Source organism: Bactrocera tryoni, chromosome 2 (assembly GCF_016617805.1).
Source record: "Bactrocera tryoni isolate S06 chromosome 2, CSIRO_BtryS06_freeze2, whole genome shotgun sequence".
In the NCBI taxonomy this organism is placed as follows: domain Eukaryota; kingdom Metazoa; phylum Arthropoda; class Insecta; order Diptera; family Tephritidae; genus Bactrocera; species Bactrocera tryoni.
Genome location: NC_052500.1, coordinates 48739832 through 48756146, shown reverse-complemented (window position 1 = coordinate 48756146; position 16315 = coordinate 48739832). Strand labels below are relative to the sequence as shown.

Genomic DNA, 16315 nt, shown 5'->3' with positions numbered 1-16315 from the left:
AATAAAACTCATAATATTTAAATATTCATTCACTTATGACAACGATTTTTCCAGTCCTCGAAATACTTCCCATAAGCACTTTTTGGATGACCTTCGGCTCCTTCAGAGAATTTGGTTTCTTTTCGATCGACTGAAAACGGAGCGGTAATTCTAATTTGGGAAACAAGAAAAAATCACGCGAAGCTAAATCTGGTGAATACTGGGGTTGATCGATGGTATTTAATGCGTTTTTGGCTTTAAGTTCGATCACAATCGTCGATCGATGCGTGCAAAATCCATGCATTATTCTTCCACAATTCCGGCTGTTTTAGACAGATGTTCTCAAGCAAACGCCTCAATAAGGTCAAATAGAACTCTTTATTTACCGTCTGTCCCACTGGAACAAATTCTTGATGCACCAAACCACGAATATCGAAAAAAATAATGAGCATTACCTTAATTTTTAGCGGCTTTGGCGTGGTTTCATTGATTTCGGCTCGTTTTTTCCTCCGTTCCGATTATTGTTCACGTGTTTGCATATCAAACTCATAAACCAACTCTCGATGAATGTGGGATCGGAATTCGCACGATCAAGCATGTCCAAAGAGACCTGTTTACAATCTCGCCATCTCTCCAAGGTTTGCCTTATGATTTTCAAGTACGATATCCTTCACCTTTTTATATTTTCATCAGTTGAAGAGGATGAAGGTCATCCAGAAAAAGTCTCCAACAATCTTTCGACCGTCTTTGAAAGTTTTGTACCACTCGTAGGTTTGTGCTTTTGATAAAGCTGAAAGTCTTCAACGATCTTTCAACCGTCTTTGAAAGTTTTGTTCCACTCGTAGGTTTGTATTTTTGATAAAACTGAATCCCATCATTCGTAACTGTCAATCTTAGGACAGTCTACCAATTTTGGAATTTTAATTAAAATTTCCAGATCACAATGTTACTACTTAGGTTTATTAAAATAATCAACGCTTGTTTCCAATCAAATCAGTTACCTTTTTTAATAATGAATCTGTAAAATTGTGTAAAATATAATGACAAACATTTAGACTCTAGGAGCCGATATGAGTGCGAAGTTAGGATATACAATGTTTGTCTGAAAAGTAATAGGTCTGATTTTCTTCCGCCGCGCACCGGCGTTTCTAGCTAACGAAAGAGGGTCAGTTGTCTCCGAGCATCTGGAAGTCAGGATAAATACTTTCGCGCGACGTGTTTCTGTGAGTAATGCAAGCCGAAAATACAGCGTTCGTTACAGCAGAGGTACGCGATTAAATTCTGTGTAAAATTCGGAAAATTTACGACAGAGACGTTTGATATGATCAAGCAGGCTTACCCAGAAGTTGGTTTAGCAAGAAGTGGTGTGTTTCGGTGGCACCAGGCCACCGGGCCGGGAAGAGGTCCCTGATGAATGAGCACATCCAAAGTGAAAACGATACTCATTGTCTTTTTTGACATCAAAGGCATCGTCCACTGTGAAGTTGTTCCTCCTGGACAAACCGTCAACGCCAAGTTTTACGTGGAAGTCCTCAAGAGACTCAGCCGCCATCCCAACGCTTCCGCAGCCGCCCTATAGCCCAGATGTGGCCCCACCGGAAGTTTTTTGTTTCGTTGCCTGAATAGGCCGATGAAAGGTAAGTATTTTGAGACGACAGAGGGGACGCAAGCAGCATAGATCGCGGTTCTCAAGGCTATTCCGGAGAATGCCTTCCGTGACGCTTTCAATACTTGGAAATCGCGTTGGCAGCACTGCATCGACGCAGAAGGACCTTTTTCGAAAGTTTTTAAAGAATTATAACGATTGGTTCAATACATTTTTTTTTATCGACTCAGTCCTATTACTTTCTGGACAAACCTTGTATATTCGGATAATTTAGAATATTATAGTGAGGAACAGGTAAAGAGATTTTACCAAGACCTTAAAGTGATGGAAGGAGAGTGTCAAACTTGATGGCATCTTTACATGAGCACAGATTACTGCTGGCCCTTGAAGAGAGATTGTCAAGACAAAGGGTTCGTGCCGCTGTTAATCGGGTGACACGTTTGGTTTCTTGCTTCTAGGTGTAGCAGTTCACTGCTACGAAATTCAGTATTTTTTGAAAGATTACTGAAAGTTGTCAAACTCGAGTTGCTCGAATAAACAGAATATGCAAGACCAAAATAGAAGTATTCCAATAGTGAATAGCAAAAGTTGTCACTTCTGAACTCAGACGCACATGTCCTTCGAAACTTAACTAATCAAGCTAAATACATACGAACAATAGCTATGCACTTTCTCTATCTGTACACATTCATATCCTTTGTGCGCTCCCTGTGCAACGCTCTTCATCATTATTATCTGTTATCCTTTGTCACAAACGGAGTCTAATTTGCTTGGTGGTATTCCCAAGGTGTAGCATATTGTGATAAATGGCGCTCTGAGCAACACAATGAGAGTAAAGTACAATAAGAAAAGTCACTCACTCGTTGTTGCGAATTAGTGCGCAGCGCAAAAGAAGAATTGTTGCAGGGAGACATCCATAGCAGTGGTCATAGTTATTTTTTTTTTTTTTGCATATAAAAACAAATGCAATAGCATTATTGTTTTGAATGTTGGAAAAAGTGAAGGCATAAGGCAAAAGCAGGTGATGAATAAAGCGCATGAACCTGAGAAATTTGACTTTTTCGAAATACTCGTACTATAACCGTTGTTTTTCATTTTGATGGGCGCTTTAAAAGTCAAAATGTCGCCATTTATAATTATATATCTACGAACATCGGATTAAGATTAAGACCTTAGCCATTCTAATTCATCAATATTTGCGGTATACATACATATATATAACCAATCCTTTCTGTCCTAGTTGCGTGTTTCAGATATATACATACATATCATGCATGAGTTTCCAATTTATAGGCATTGATTCAAAATAAGAATGGCTCCGTTGTTTCTTTCCACATCAAAAATTCCCTCAATGAGTCTTAACTAAAGTACGTATGTTGCCTTTTATATTTCGGGACTTGACGACTTTCTACGTGAATAATGTCAGCAGCAGTGCATCGAAGAACTTAATTCGATCAAGCTGCATCAAGGACCAGTGGTTATTGATGGTACGGTGAATCTAATCGAGGTCGTAAAGATCAATCCAATATGAATTTCTTGCAAGTAGTTTAAAATAAGTTTTTGTGCATCGACGGATTCAACAGCTTTTTTGAACACGTACATAAATCATCGACTTGACAAGTAAAGCACCGAAAAGTCCTGACTTGCCATTGAACGACTTCTTTTTATTCACGTCTAAACAAAATAAGCTAAGAGGTCAACAAAATTAGAATTTCAGATCGCATTTTGTTTGTTTATCAATATCGTTAATGAGCTATTATTTTACTTGTCCAAAAAATCTAAAGAGGGGAATCACTATTATTATGTTTATGTATATAAATTCAAATAGAGCATCAATTTTAAATAAAAAATCACTGTTGAATATCTAAAAATGGAAAAAACTCTTTATATGCTTTTGAAACTAATGCGGTTCTATTTCGCGAGCGAACACTGTATATATCCTTACCATATATTTTACATAAGCCGATAACCAAATTCTTTTGTCAGTGTTTCCAATTAGTTATCAGAGGGGGTATTTACATGATTATGTACAACTATCCTTGCTGCTAGGTGTACATAAATACTTTACATACATATGTAAAAATATATACATACATACATATACTACATATGTATGTACATATGTACAATATGTATGTACATATGTACAATATGTACATATGTTCATATGTACAATATGTATGTATGTACATATGTGGATATCCAACATCACTTCCTATTTATATTAACTCCAGCTGTATAGTATACCTACTATATATGTATATACATACATATATATGTACATACATATGTATTTATTTATATCAATACTACACATTCTAATATTTGCTTATCATGAATGCTACTGCATAAACGTTGAACAACAAAACATCTGGCTTAATCAACGAGAACCCTCCATTCATTGCTACTGTTGTCAGTGGTGAGGCTAATCAACTTACTGTCGAAGGGTTGCCAAATAAAAGCGAATAAATTGTAATGAGTATTCATAACAAATAACAAATATTTTATTTTCCATTTTCCAATCTAATTCACAACAAAACAACACCAATAAATATAAAATTGAGGAGCTGTCTTTTTCATTCGCAGATAAAATAGCCATAGAGTTAAAGAAAGCAAGAGAGTCATAGAGGAGGGAATACCGTGAGAGAGAAAGAGCGCACATTAGCTGATAGCACAAATGTGAGTTTAGATCTGTTGTCACTGAGAACTAATATTTATCAAATACAGACGGAGATCCAGCAACAGCCAAGCAGCGCTGCAACAAACAAATGTAATAATGTTTGATTACGAAAAAATGTTGTATGAAGTTGGATTTAACTATACATTTACTCATATATACAGTAGAATGTCATATTATAATAAAAAGTAATCTACTACTTTTTGGGGTTAAAAGTATTCATACTCTATTAAATAAGAGTAACTGCTGCGATGCCAACGTCGAAGTCACAACTGACAGCGCTGCTGCCAGAGCAGATTACAGCGCAAATGTGCATTGCTGCAGCGTTAACAGACTCTGTTATCGCAATGGCGAAGTTGCAGAGCACGAGAATGCACACAATGCAGCACCGAACGACTGTTGACTGCGGACGAAGTCGATATGACGAATATACAACAGAGCCACTCGTATGTACATACATAGCACATATGTACATGCGTACATACATATGTATGTACAACATAAATGCGCATGTAAACATGTTTTTGTCTGATTTCAAAAAAAAAAAATACCGCAGGAACAAGAGATTAACACAAATTTCAGCGAATTAGCAAAGGAAGTCAATAAAATTTACATATAAGGGATTATTTAAAATGTTACAACTATTAATATGTATGTGCAGATCGCTGTGAGAATGTTTCTCATGTAAGAAATTTCACCAAACATTGTTGTGCTAATTATTGTTAATACCGCAGCTCTTGAATGTAGTTTTTTCTTTTTTATTTATTTTTATGGCAATTGCCTATCTATGCGCATGTCTCAGCGTTATGTTTGAAGGCCCCCAACCAGCTGAATAGTGGAAAGAGTAAAACTAAGATGAAAACAAATTGGTATAAGCTGAGAAAATGTTTAGACACTCACTTCTCGACAGTTTGCACATTTAGGTATTCTTCGTGTTGTTTATTACCAAAATCTAATCAGGATATTTGTGAGGCTTTTCGTTCCTTTATTTCTTTTGATTTTGCTTGAAATATTTTATACCAACATTATTTATTTAGATTTAGAAGTATTCTTATTCACTGTTATGCACTTATTTTCCATTTACTCCTTTTTAATACAATTTTGGGCACTCTCACTGCTTCAAGTTGCGTACGATTTCACAATCACTAGCTGCATTTTCAACACAAATTCATTTTTTGGATACTTGTCATAACTTTCTATTGAGAAAATATATGTTTTTCATTAGAATCCTGTTTAGCGCACGCATTTAATTATACACAAAAAATGCAGCTCCAGCTGGTGCCAATTACTGCATGTGATTGGTAAAGCTGTTGTATCTAAAAAACCAAAATTCACACACGTTCTAGCCAGATATTTTATTTTCAAAACTTTTGTCTGGCGACAATTCACATTTAATCAATTGCTTGAAAGAGAAATCTCATGCAGAAATTCGACGAAATGGATCCTAAGAAAAATCAACACGAAAAAATGTTTGGACGCACGCACACAAACCGTCGCGACCAACGAGAGACACAAGCAGACATACATACATATATGCATGCGTTTATCCAATTGTGTACGTCCGCTACAGTTCTTGCTCCTCACTAATGCACATGTACATACACACAATACTCTTTTAATTTATTCTTATTGTTACTATTGCTTATATTGCATCGACGCCGCTTTACACATGCACTGGCGTTCACTGTTTACCCACCGTTTACCACCGACGACGTCGTCTTCGTCTACGTCCCCGTTAAAACTCGGCAAAACCTTTCTTTCGCACAAAACCGCACACTTTGCGCTCTAAACACTAGCGAACGCTTTCAATTTTCCGAAACAACTGAGATTTTCTTGCCTCTGCTCAGATCAGCGCCAGCTCAGAACGACACCGATGCACTTCGGTTCCCACTGCCCGTGTACGTTTTTAATCAACAATATTTTGCACACTTGTGGATACACTCTTCTTCCTGGAAAGCGGCAACAGCTCCAGCATGAGATATTTATGTATTTTTCTCGTAACAGTGTCGCTGGCGTAAGTGAGATAGCTAGTGTTGCTCGCTGGAATTACATTGGCATTTAGCGTGTGTGTTGTGTCGTGTTGTCGCAGTTGGGTGTTCGTAGGCTTGTGGAAAAGTATCTACGAGATACACATATTAACCCGTTGCGGGCTATGTTAATTGTATACAAATACGTATTTTGTTAAATGAGTTGTTAATTTAATTGTAACTGATTTAATTAAATTAATTTTTAGTGTTATTCAAAGAATGAAAAAGTAATTTTCTTCGAAGTATGAAAATTACGCAGACAAAAAAAGAAAACTGTTTACAGATTTGAAAATTCACATTCATACATACATACATATATACAGGCAATCCACATGCCAATTCTCCATCCAAGTTATCGTCTCGTTTACTGTATTAGGTTGATTTGAAATTATTAGAAACAAGAAAAAACGTTAACTACGATTGCACCGAAGCTATGACAACATTCACAAATACAAGAACTAGATTTTGATCGGTCAGTTTGTTAGGTGCTATATGCTACAGTAGTCTGATATTGTCTCTTAAGACCATAAAACATATAAATACATACATACATATGTATGTATGTATGCATCTGCGTATGTTTTAAAGAGTGCAGTGTCATAACGGTAATTTTTGCATGCTATTTCATTATTCCTGAAGTATTACACATACACTACATATGGCATTGATCTTTCAGTGAGAAATTTACTTAAGAATGACTCGGTTTTATAAATTTTATCCCATTTGATTTTCTACTTTGCAAATTAATAAAAAATAAAGCAAATTTAATATTCCTTATTGCAATTTCCATTAGTGAAAACGACACAAACTCTTCGAAGAGACCGGGTTGATAGGACGTTAGGTTGTCAACAAATAACCATCCATTTTCTGTTCCACTGCATAACGAAAAAACAGTTCACCTCGATTAGGTGAGGTGATTCAGCAATGAAAGAAAAATAAATAGATTTGATCCAGATTGGTAGAAAGTACCTGTAGTGGCAAAAACGAGCTGGGTTCGATTCCAAGTTTGTCTGTATTCATCGCATTCAATGTGAAATAGAGGCGATAAAGTACGTTGAGATACTCCAAATGTATTGCTGTCATACGCGGAAGAGAATTTGAAAAAAACTGTTTTCTTACATCAAAAGACAAGTTTTCTATATAACGGAAGAACCTTGGCAGGGAATAATATCTCTTTCATCGACAAACTCACTTATAAAAATGTATGTTTTGAGACGACGTACTACTTGCAGATCATACGAATTGATGGACAATATAAATGTTCATGTCTCAGACAGTAAAAAAGTTTGGCCAAGCATTAAGCAAAGATTAAAGCTCCCAATATGAAACTAGCCACCCTTAAAAGAATAACACTGAAAGACCATAACAGCTTGTCTACTCTCTACTACCACCGGAACCAGTGAAGAAGAGATGTGAAAGATCAGGGTAACCATCCCGGGCTTGGAGTTGTCAGGGGGCCCCGTGCGCAGCCAATAAAATTTTCTAGATTGCTTTTACCAACAATTCACTTCAATCATACCCGGGCCCCGGATTTCCCTCTACAGCCCTGCTCTGAACAGGATATATTATGTTTGCCACAAAGTTTGTAACACCCAGAACGAAGATCCTATAAGGCCATTTAGCCATGTCTGTCTGTATATACGCGGACTAGTCCCTCAGTTTTTGAGATATCGATATGAAATTTGCACACATTATTTTCTCTGCAAGGTCCTCTGCTCATTTGCCGGAACCGCTGATGTCGAACCACTATAGCATATAACTGCCACACAAAAGGTTCGATCAAAATGAAATGCTTGTATAGACAACTTTTGCATTCAAAAAGCTATCCCCACGAAATTGGGCAAGAATTATTGTCCACACCAACGGTAAGGAATATTTTGTATTGGTGAAGAGTGCAACCAACGTTAACGTTTTTTCATTTCGATATTTGTGTTAATAATCCGGTATTTGGGATTATTTTTTTTTTTTATCTGGTATTAGGGATTTAAAATGTTTTTACATAAAAATGTTTGGGATTTAAAAAAAAGTAATAATAATTCAATGTTATTATTCTATAATGTAACACTGACGATGGCCAAATCTCTCGTCTAAAGCTGTAAACTTAACTCCACGATATGGAGAATGCAAAAATAAAACGCATTTTTTTTATTATGTTCGCAATTCATACATATTAATAAACAACTTTATTCAATTTGATTTCTCATTACATTCAGGAATATATTATGGATTCATACGGCCGATTCATTCACAATTTACTCATATTTATTTCTTTTTGTTTTGTTTTGTGTACAAATCTTTCACAAGTATTTCGCTGAAGAATTTTTTATTAACTCACATTCTACTTCCACCGTATTTTATGTATTTAATGTATATGTATGTATTTTGTAATGTAGTATTGTCTCGTAAATAAAAGTAGTGATTATACTCAAAATCAAATTACTGATATTATTGTAAATAAAGAGAAAATTATAAGATATCCATATGAAAGTTTATAGAAGCAAAATTAAAGATGAGATAGTTGCCAGACAGTAGCGCAAAAAATTAGGAGGTACGATAGTAGTTCAAAAAATATTTTGTTTTTTTTTTTTCTTTGGAAATATATTACGAGCAAATTAGATAGACATACATTTAATTGTAAATTATTTCTTTTTGTTTTTTTCAATTTTTTTTTTAACTTTAATGTATAAACAATTTAAAGTGGTATTTTGCAATTTGTATGTTTAGTGCAGCATTTTTTGTTTTCGTTTAAATTTTTATGTTGTAATTTTAGAATAGAATATTTATGTTTTCAATGTTTTTTTTTTGTTTTAGATAAATGTCTAATTTTTAGTGTTTGCTTTATTTTCTCTGTATGTTGTATGTTTATTTTTTATATTTTGTATTTGTTTAGTGTATTTCAGCATACATTCAAACGATTTATTCAACGTTACACTTGTTGCATACGCATTCACTACACATTTGTTAATAGGAAAAAATTCTATCTCTTAATGCCCCAGGCATTGTTGCTCGGTACCGGCACACGACGCTGACCGGATTCGCGCTGCATAACCTCCATAATGCTGGTGGCCGGCAACCAGGACTGAACGGGTGAAAAAAAAATTGTTGAAATTTTAGTTCACTTCAATCATAAAAAATAATAAATATTAATCATCACACTCACCCTGTCTTTGTAGGCAGTAGCTACAACATTGCGATTGGGTTCTGCGTCGTAGGCAACCGATTCGACGCCGAACATTTCGCACATTTCATGCACCAGCTGCCGCTTCTCTCGATTCATTGTTGGGAACGAATGACTACGTGATTTCTGCTTGCTTTCCTTGGCGAGCTTCACCAACGTGGTTAGAGCATCATGTATGGACTTGACCAAAGTGGGGTCACGTTTAGCAAAATTGCGTATGAAATCAGAATATTTGGTTTGTAATTTCTGCGGCACATCGGGGTTGCGGATTTGCAGGCCAATAGCTAGGCGACGATTGCGTTCGAGCAAGCGGCACTCTTCATTGCAATCCAGGCTGTGTTTGAAAATATAGAAAATGAAAGAAAATACATAAATAAGATATTGTAATACAAATATTTGTACATCAAAACCAGGGTTGTAAATTTTTTTATACAAAACTTGGATATTAAATTTTCTACTGCGATTTAAGATTAAAAATTTTAAGTTTTATACACATTTTACTTTAATGTTACCTAACATTATTGAGTGCAGATGTCAAAAGCTAGAGCGATTACTTTTGAGTTATTTATCATCGGTATTTCGGTTAAATAAACTTTAAGATGATTAACAAATAATTTTTACTGCTCAGTTCAGAGTTTCTAAGTAGAAAAACTTAGCAGGAGTAGGGAGAAAATACCGGACCGCAGAACAATTTGTTTATTTTTAATTTAAAAATTTGACCTCGAGATCTTTGGTTTCGTTGCCAAAGACCTTGCTTGACGACCGAGCCAATAACAGCAACTATTTTGTCTGTTATCGAATGTCAGCAAGCTTTCATGCAGATTTCAAGAAGTCATGGAATACATCCTCTTTTCACTCCCCCTCTCAGTGAACCTTAACTATTTGTACATAAATCAATTAGCTCAATAATTCACATGACCCCTAGTTGAACTTTCATTCACTTACGTTTTATTTGTCTTATTGATTTTAACGGGAGCGAGTATTTCGCTCAGTTCCATGTAATTGCCGCGCTGCATTTCGGCCATTGACGAGGCCAGTTGGGCAGTGGCAATGCGACTAAATTCACGTGCCAAATCGTGGCATAAACGCATCTGCTTACGATTCCCGCATTCACATTGGACTTCAACCTATATAAAGGACAAAGAAAGTTATAGAAATGTGCTTTAATATTTTACTAACCACACTTACCATTTCCTTGCACGGTGTATCCGGGCAATCACCATCGTGACAAGGCGACATGCATTTGTGGCCACAAGTGGTACGCAACTTGGTACAATGTTGTTTACACACCTCGCCGGCAGCCTGGCATGCACCCTCGTGGCATGTTTTGATGCACTTGTGGCGACCACATGGCAACGCCTTGCCACATGCCAAGCCACAACTGAAACTCTCTTGCGAGCACGGAATGGTCTTGCGTTGCTCATGCTGACCAAAGCACCATTTGGTGGTGAACATCATGCACGGTGGGCAATTGGCAGCTGAGTGACAGTTGTGCTGTGGTGGATGCTGACAAGGATGCGTGCGTGAGCAAGGGCGCTTGCAGGCTGGCTTCTTGGTGCCGCAAGGCACTGGCGGATAGATGACTTCGGCACCACATTCACAGTACAGCTCCTCGAAGGAGCTACGATAACAAGGCGGACAGTTGCCGCGGTGGCAGGGTTGATCGCATTTGTGTTTGCCGCACGATAGCGTATAGTTGCAAGGCATTGGGCAGATGTGATCGATGTCGATACAGCATTCCTGGTTGCATTTGTGCTTACCACACGAGCGTTTCTTTACGCAGCGCTTCTTGCAACGTGCATCGTCGGCGCGTGTCGATAGTTGACGGCACTTAATTAGCTGATCCATGTGACCGCAGCGGCACTTGACGGCGGTCTGTTTGTTGCATGGTGGACAATTACCCAGATGACATTTGCTCGTGCAATGATGAGGATGTGCTGGCTTGCCACAGCGTAAAGTCTTGCCGCATACGCCCTCACATACTGGTATTGGGTCCAAACAGGACTTTCGCTGACCATTGACTATGGGCATTTTGCCGCAAGGACACGAGGTAACCACTTCAGGGCTAAGCTTGCATGTGCGGCACTCGCCGGGATGACAGCAATCCTTGCACTTGTGATTGCCACAGACCAAATCCTTGCCACATTGTTTGCCGCAAGAGTAGTTGTGCTTATCATGGGAGTCGCGTGTGCACGCAACTTGACGCTCCTGTTTAGTGCAGTGGCACTGTTGATCAACCTTCTCAGCGCATGGAGCGCACTTGCCATCGTGACACTTAGCCGGGCATTTGTGCACTTCACAGTTCAATTGCTTACCACAAATGGATTCGCACTCAATTGGATCTTTGAGACAGCACTGCATTGTTTTGGTTGTCTTGCCGCAACCACACTCACGCTTCACTGTAGCTTGACACGGAGGACATGGCCCGGGATGACAAAGAAGTGTACAAGCGTGCGTACAACCTTCAATGCGTCCACAGGTGTCTCCACATGTATGAGCAATGTCATGACGCGTATATGGTGGATTTTTCACCTTACCACAGAAACAGTAATAGTCACGTGGCACATCCTTGACTACATTCTGACATGCAGGGCAACGCCAGCCATCCTCCGATTTCGATGACGAAGCCCACTTAATGATACACTGCAAATGGAGTATGTGATAACAATTATTGCACGACCAGACGCCATGATGAGCTTTGATGGGTTCAACGCAAACCAAACACTCCAAACGTCTCGTCTCAATGTCGCGTATGAGTTTTTCACGCTGCGATAGTTTCTCATTCTCCGGGTAGACTTTCTTCGGTGAAGACTTCTGAAAAATTGAGAATATTTAGTCAAAAGACAAAGACAAGAAATACTAAATAAATGTAAAATTTATTTATACTCTGGGCAGGGTATATATGTAGTTTAATACGATCCCGTTAAATGATTAATATAAACATTTATTATTACACATTAGCAGAGTGAAGAGTTTTTGAGATATCGTTCTGAAAGTGTGCACACGTACTTTTATTCACAAGCATCTGTTTGTTTGACGTAACCGCCAATATTAGCTATAGCGTATAGCGGACATACAAACTGAACGATGAAAATAAAACATTAAAATTTTTGTATTGACACGGATGTTCACATAATTTGGAAAAAATCCCTCCCCCACACTACTACACCATCAGTACCAATTTTTCAGATCGGCCACTTTGCCATATAGCTGACAAACTGATCGATCAAATTTAATTCTTGTAGAAAAACTTTTTTTATTTGTGAAGGTTATTCTAGTTTCTATGCAAGCGAAGTTGTTTTTTTGATAATTCGTTTTTCGTTTTGTAATCAAAAGGGAAAAATTATGTTAGTTGTTAATTAACAAATGTTTACCTTTTCTGGTGAAGGTAATGGGCTATCTTTGCCATTATCTGTTGAGTATTTCTCTTCCACACGAAAACCATTTATACGATCGCGATTACGATTCCAATCATCGCGACGCTTATTGCTGCGATGGTAGTCAACAGAGCGACGCCCGTTCTGATAACGACGAGCATCTCGATCGCGTTCACGCTCACGCTCAGCGCGAGCTGAAGGTTTCTCCGACTTATCTATGATGTCATTGTGCTTGTTGCCACCACCGCTGCCATTACCATTACGTTCTTGGTTGTGTGGTGAACCGGAATAGTCATTACGATTACGGGAAAAACCATTTGATGACGAACCTCTCGAGACACTGCCGCCCGATGATTGTTGCTTATTTGTCGTCCCGGTATAACGCGATACAGCGCCGCCACCGCTTGATGATATTGTACCAGTTACATTAGGATTAAACATGTTGGGATGAACTGTTACGTGGCCGCCATTATTTTGGCTCTTGGTGCCATAAATTCCTTGACCAATATCACTTTTTGTGCTAACGTTCTCTTGTCGTTGTGCAGCCTTTGAAGTAATGGCTGTTGCGGTGTCAACGTTTCCTCCGTTCGTTGTTGTATTGTTGTTTGTTGCAGTTTTTTTGTCAACACCACTACCATCACCCGCTACAGCGGAAACTGCGCCGCTGTTAACACCATTCAAAAGATTATTATCATTATTTGCTATGCCTTGTACTTTCTGCTCGCCGATTTGAAAATTATTTTGATCAACCCTAGTGACGTTACTAGCTGTTTCATAATCGTTTTGCTTGTTATGCTCTCGATTTTCTTCATTCAAACTGAGATTATTAAATCGTGGCACAAATTCAGGTGCTGAAGCTTGCAAGTTCGAAGCACTAAAATCGAAACCAGTAGCAAAAGGATTCATATAATAGCCACCGGCATTGCCAAAGGGTGTGTAAACATTGTCAAAATAACCAACACTTGTATTTGTATCATTGTATGTGTTGTAACCGCCGTTGGCATTTTGACTGCCGCTTGAATAGAGGCTACTAAAATTGTTGAATGGGGAAAACAGGCTGTTGGAATAAAGCTAAAGTAAAACAAAGTTAGATTAGAATAACGGCGGAAAAGAACATTTAACACTATCAATTACAAAGCAGTTCAAAATTAAAATTGATTTCAAATTGTATTTTATCTAATTCAGTTAGCTTTGAAGGAAATAAAGATGACTCATACCGATGTTGAGAATTGTTTATATGTTTAAAAGTTTTGAATGTTATATACATAAACACAAAATAACCAAAATATTGAGTTTGTTCTTTGTTAAAGTTTTTACCACTTATATTTCTATTAGGAACGTTATTTGTTTGCTAACAAACAATTTTGCTATGTACAATACACAGATTTTTACTTACATTTGCTTGCTGTGGCATGTGCTCCGGAATCTGCTTATCCCCAGCAGAATCATTACTTGCTTTATGATTCATTGCATCGACAAAATTAAAATAATCATTAGTGGCCTCAATTTGATCGTGAACACCACCGCCTCCGTTAACTTGCGAGGCAGCTGTATTTGTTGCACTACCAACTGCACCATTTTCATTGACGTTAGCTTGGTTTATACTTTCACCACCTCCCCCATCTCCAGAGAGTCCAAAACCATTGTTGTTACCCAAAAAATTGTGCTGCATGATGAACTGGGTAAAATTAACATAATTATTATTTGTTCCTTCTGAAGCTTCACTGACTTGTGCAATGTTGTTATTGTTTCTATTCATTGTTGTAGAGTTTTGAAAATTATTACTATTTTGCTGGGTACTTCTCTGCGTTTGGTGTTGTTGGTCAGTACCATTTGTTATTAAAGCACTTAAACCACTTCCAAAACCTCCTTGCCAAATTTGAGATATGGGCGGTTGTGGATTTGCCGACATATCCAAATATTCAATCACCAAAACCACGTTTTTAGCGTTACAATAGGCTAACACTGCCTTGTAGTTTGGCTTGTTAGAATTACAAAAACAAAACGGCACTAGACGCTTTTTCTTCTGTACTTTCAAGTTTTCTTTTACTAACTTAGCCTGGACCCCTCTTGTAACGTCTTGTTGTACTTCTAATGCTTCGTCACTTTCACGTCTGCTTTTGATTTCTTCTCTTGCGTAGTTTCTCTATCTGCGCGTATACTACGATTGCCAATACCTAAATCACTTATCTATACGGTTCCCCGTCGCCGCCTACTATTCCCAAAGATCCGTATACTCAGTACACGCGGCGTTTGCTGTTATCCCTCCGGCCAAAATTGGCCACAAAACCCGCTTTTGTGCTCAGTATCAGGTACTTTTTACATGAATTCTGCCCTCACTGGCGAAAATAATTTCCAAAAAATTAAAAGGAACTAAAAAATTCCACGTCGTGTCACGCACGCGAAGCCTTGGTTGTCGTCTGTAATTAGAAGACCAAAAATGCACCCAAAATGTTAGTTTAAACTTGCACTGCACGTAAGTCGAATGTCGATAGTCCAATAAATTTACATTTTCCGTTGTTTAAATGCAATTAAGCTATGAAATTTTCGCACGTAATTACCGAATCTTTGATGTTCTGCTAACAATTTCACAAATCAGGTAAATGGAAGTTTCGCAATGGACTTCGAAGATTAACTTCGAAAATGCCAGACCAAACGAAAGAGAAATGAGAATATGGCCGATAACAGGGTTGCAAGAGTGATTCTTTAGCATTCGATGTGCTTTGATCAGAGAACGTATAATACGTATTATACGTTTCTGGCTTTGATGATAACGGAACTAAGCGTAAATTTTTTCATGAAATGATAGGAAATCTGGTTTTTAATTTGGAAACTAAGCACGGATACTTAGTAAGAGTTGTGGGATGGCTGTTGAAACAATTTTTCTCTAGCAAATTCTCACGTACCTATAGATCACCCTGTGCCAATTCAAATTTATCGATACGACTGAATAAAATCGTAATGTTTCGCAAGAGGTGAAATAAAATGCGGGCTTTCATTTCAAATAAGTGTATAATATTATGTATAAACAATTAATTATCAAAATTAAAAAAAAAATCAATTATTAATATACATATTATGTGTTTTGGTGTTGTCTTTATTGTATTGGCAATATAAAAGCAAGGAGATATATGTTATTTGTAACTCTGTACAGTAGTGGCAAACGAACTAAGGCCATGGATAAGATGATAAGAAACTCTTTGATTCGAGAGAGCTGTCAAAACTCACATTTTTTATAACATTTGCCAATGAATCCACTGCTGAAAAATATTAGATTGGGTATTTTAGAAATAACTTTTGGGTATTTTGCAATTTTCACACTACTGTATTAATAAACATGAGAAACAAAAACAATTCATAAAAAATATCACAATTGGTATGCTAGTACTAATAAGTAGATAAGTAAATATATTTTTTATAATTAATGTAACAATTTAAAATAATAAATAAACAGGAAAACAAAACAATTCA

General features: G+C 37.3%; 2 protein-coding genes across 6 annotated transcripts in view; both read right to left on the bottom strand.

The window, feature by feature from the left end:
- Positions 1-6117, bottom strand: part of LOC120767907 (disintegrin and metalloproteinase domain-containing protein 10) — a 343549-nt gene extending 337432 nt beyond the window's left edge. The window contains exons 1-2 of one of the 3 annotated variants that reach the window (XR_005704721.1): positions 5959-6117; positions 5163-5458 (exon numbers count right to left, since the gene is read on the bottom strand). The gene's annotated coding sequence lies outside the window, so the exon portion shown is untranslated. Of the gene's footprint in view, positions 1-5162 lie in introns of all 3 variants that reach the window. The other 2 variants (XM_040094257.1, XM_040094258.1) reach the window with 2 other exon arrangements.
- A 3004-nt stretch (positions 6118-9121) lies between these two features.
- Positions 9122-15494, bottom strand: LOC120767390 (protein shuttle craft). Of its 3 annotated transcripts, none has more exons than XM_040093402.1 (7): positions 15406-15494; positions 14241-15264; positions 12842-13915; positions 10656-12281; positions 10413-10594; positions 9450-9801; positions 9267-9368 (listed from the first exon to the last, which is right to left on the bottom strand). In XM_040093402.1, exons 2-7 carry the CDS (start codon positions 14754-14756, stop codon positions 9267-9269), a joined length of 3852 nt encoding a protein of 1283 aa, XP_039949336.1. In that variant the 5' UTR covers positions 14757-15264; positions 15406-15494. The 3 variants fall into 3 exon arrangements, with proteins under 3 accessions (XP_039949338.1, XP_039949336.1, XP_039949337.1); XM_040093403.1 differs by having other exon boundaries at positions 15354-15436; XM_040093404.1 differs by lacking the exon at positions 15406-15494 and having other exon boundaries at positions 9122-9368; positions 14241-14756.
- Between the last annotated feature and the right edge of the window lie 821 nt (positions 15495-16315).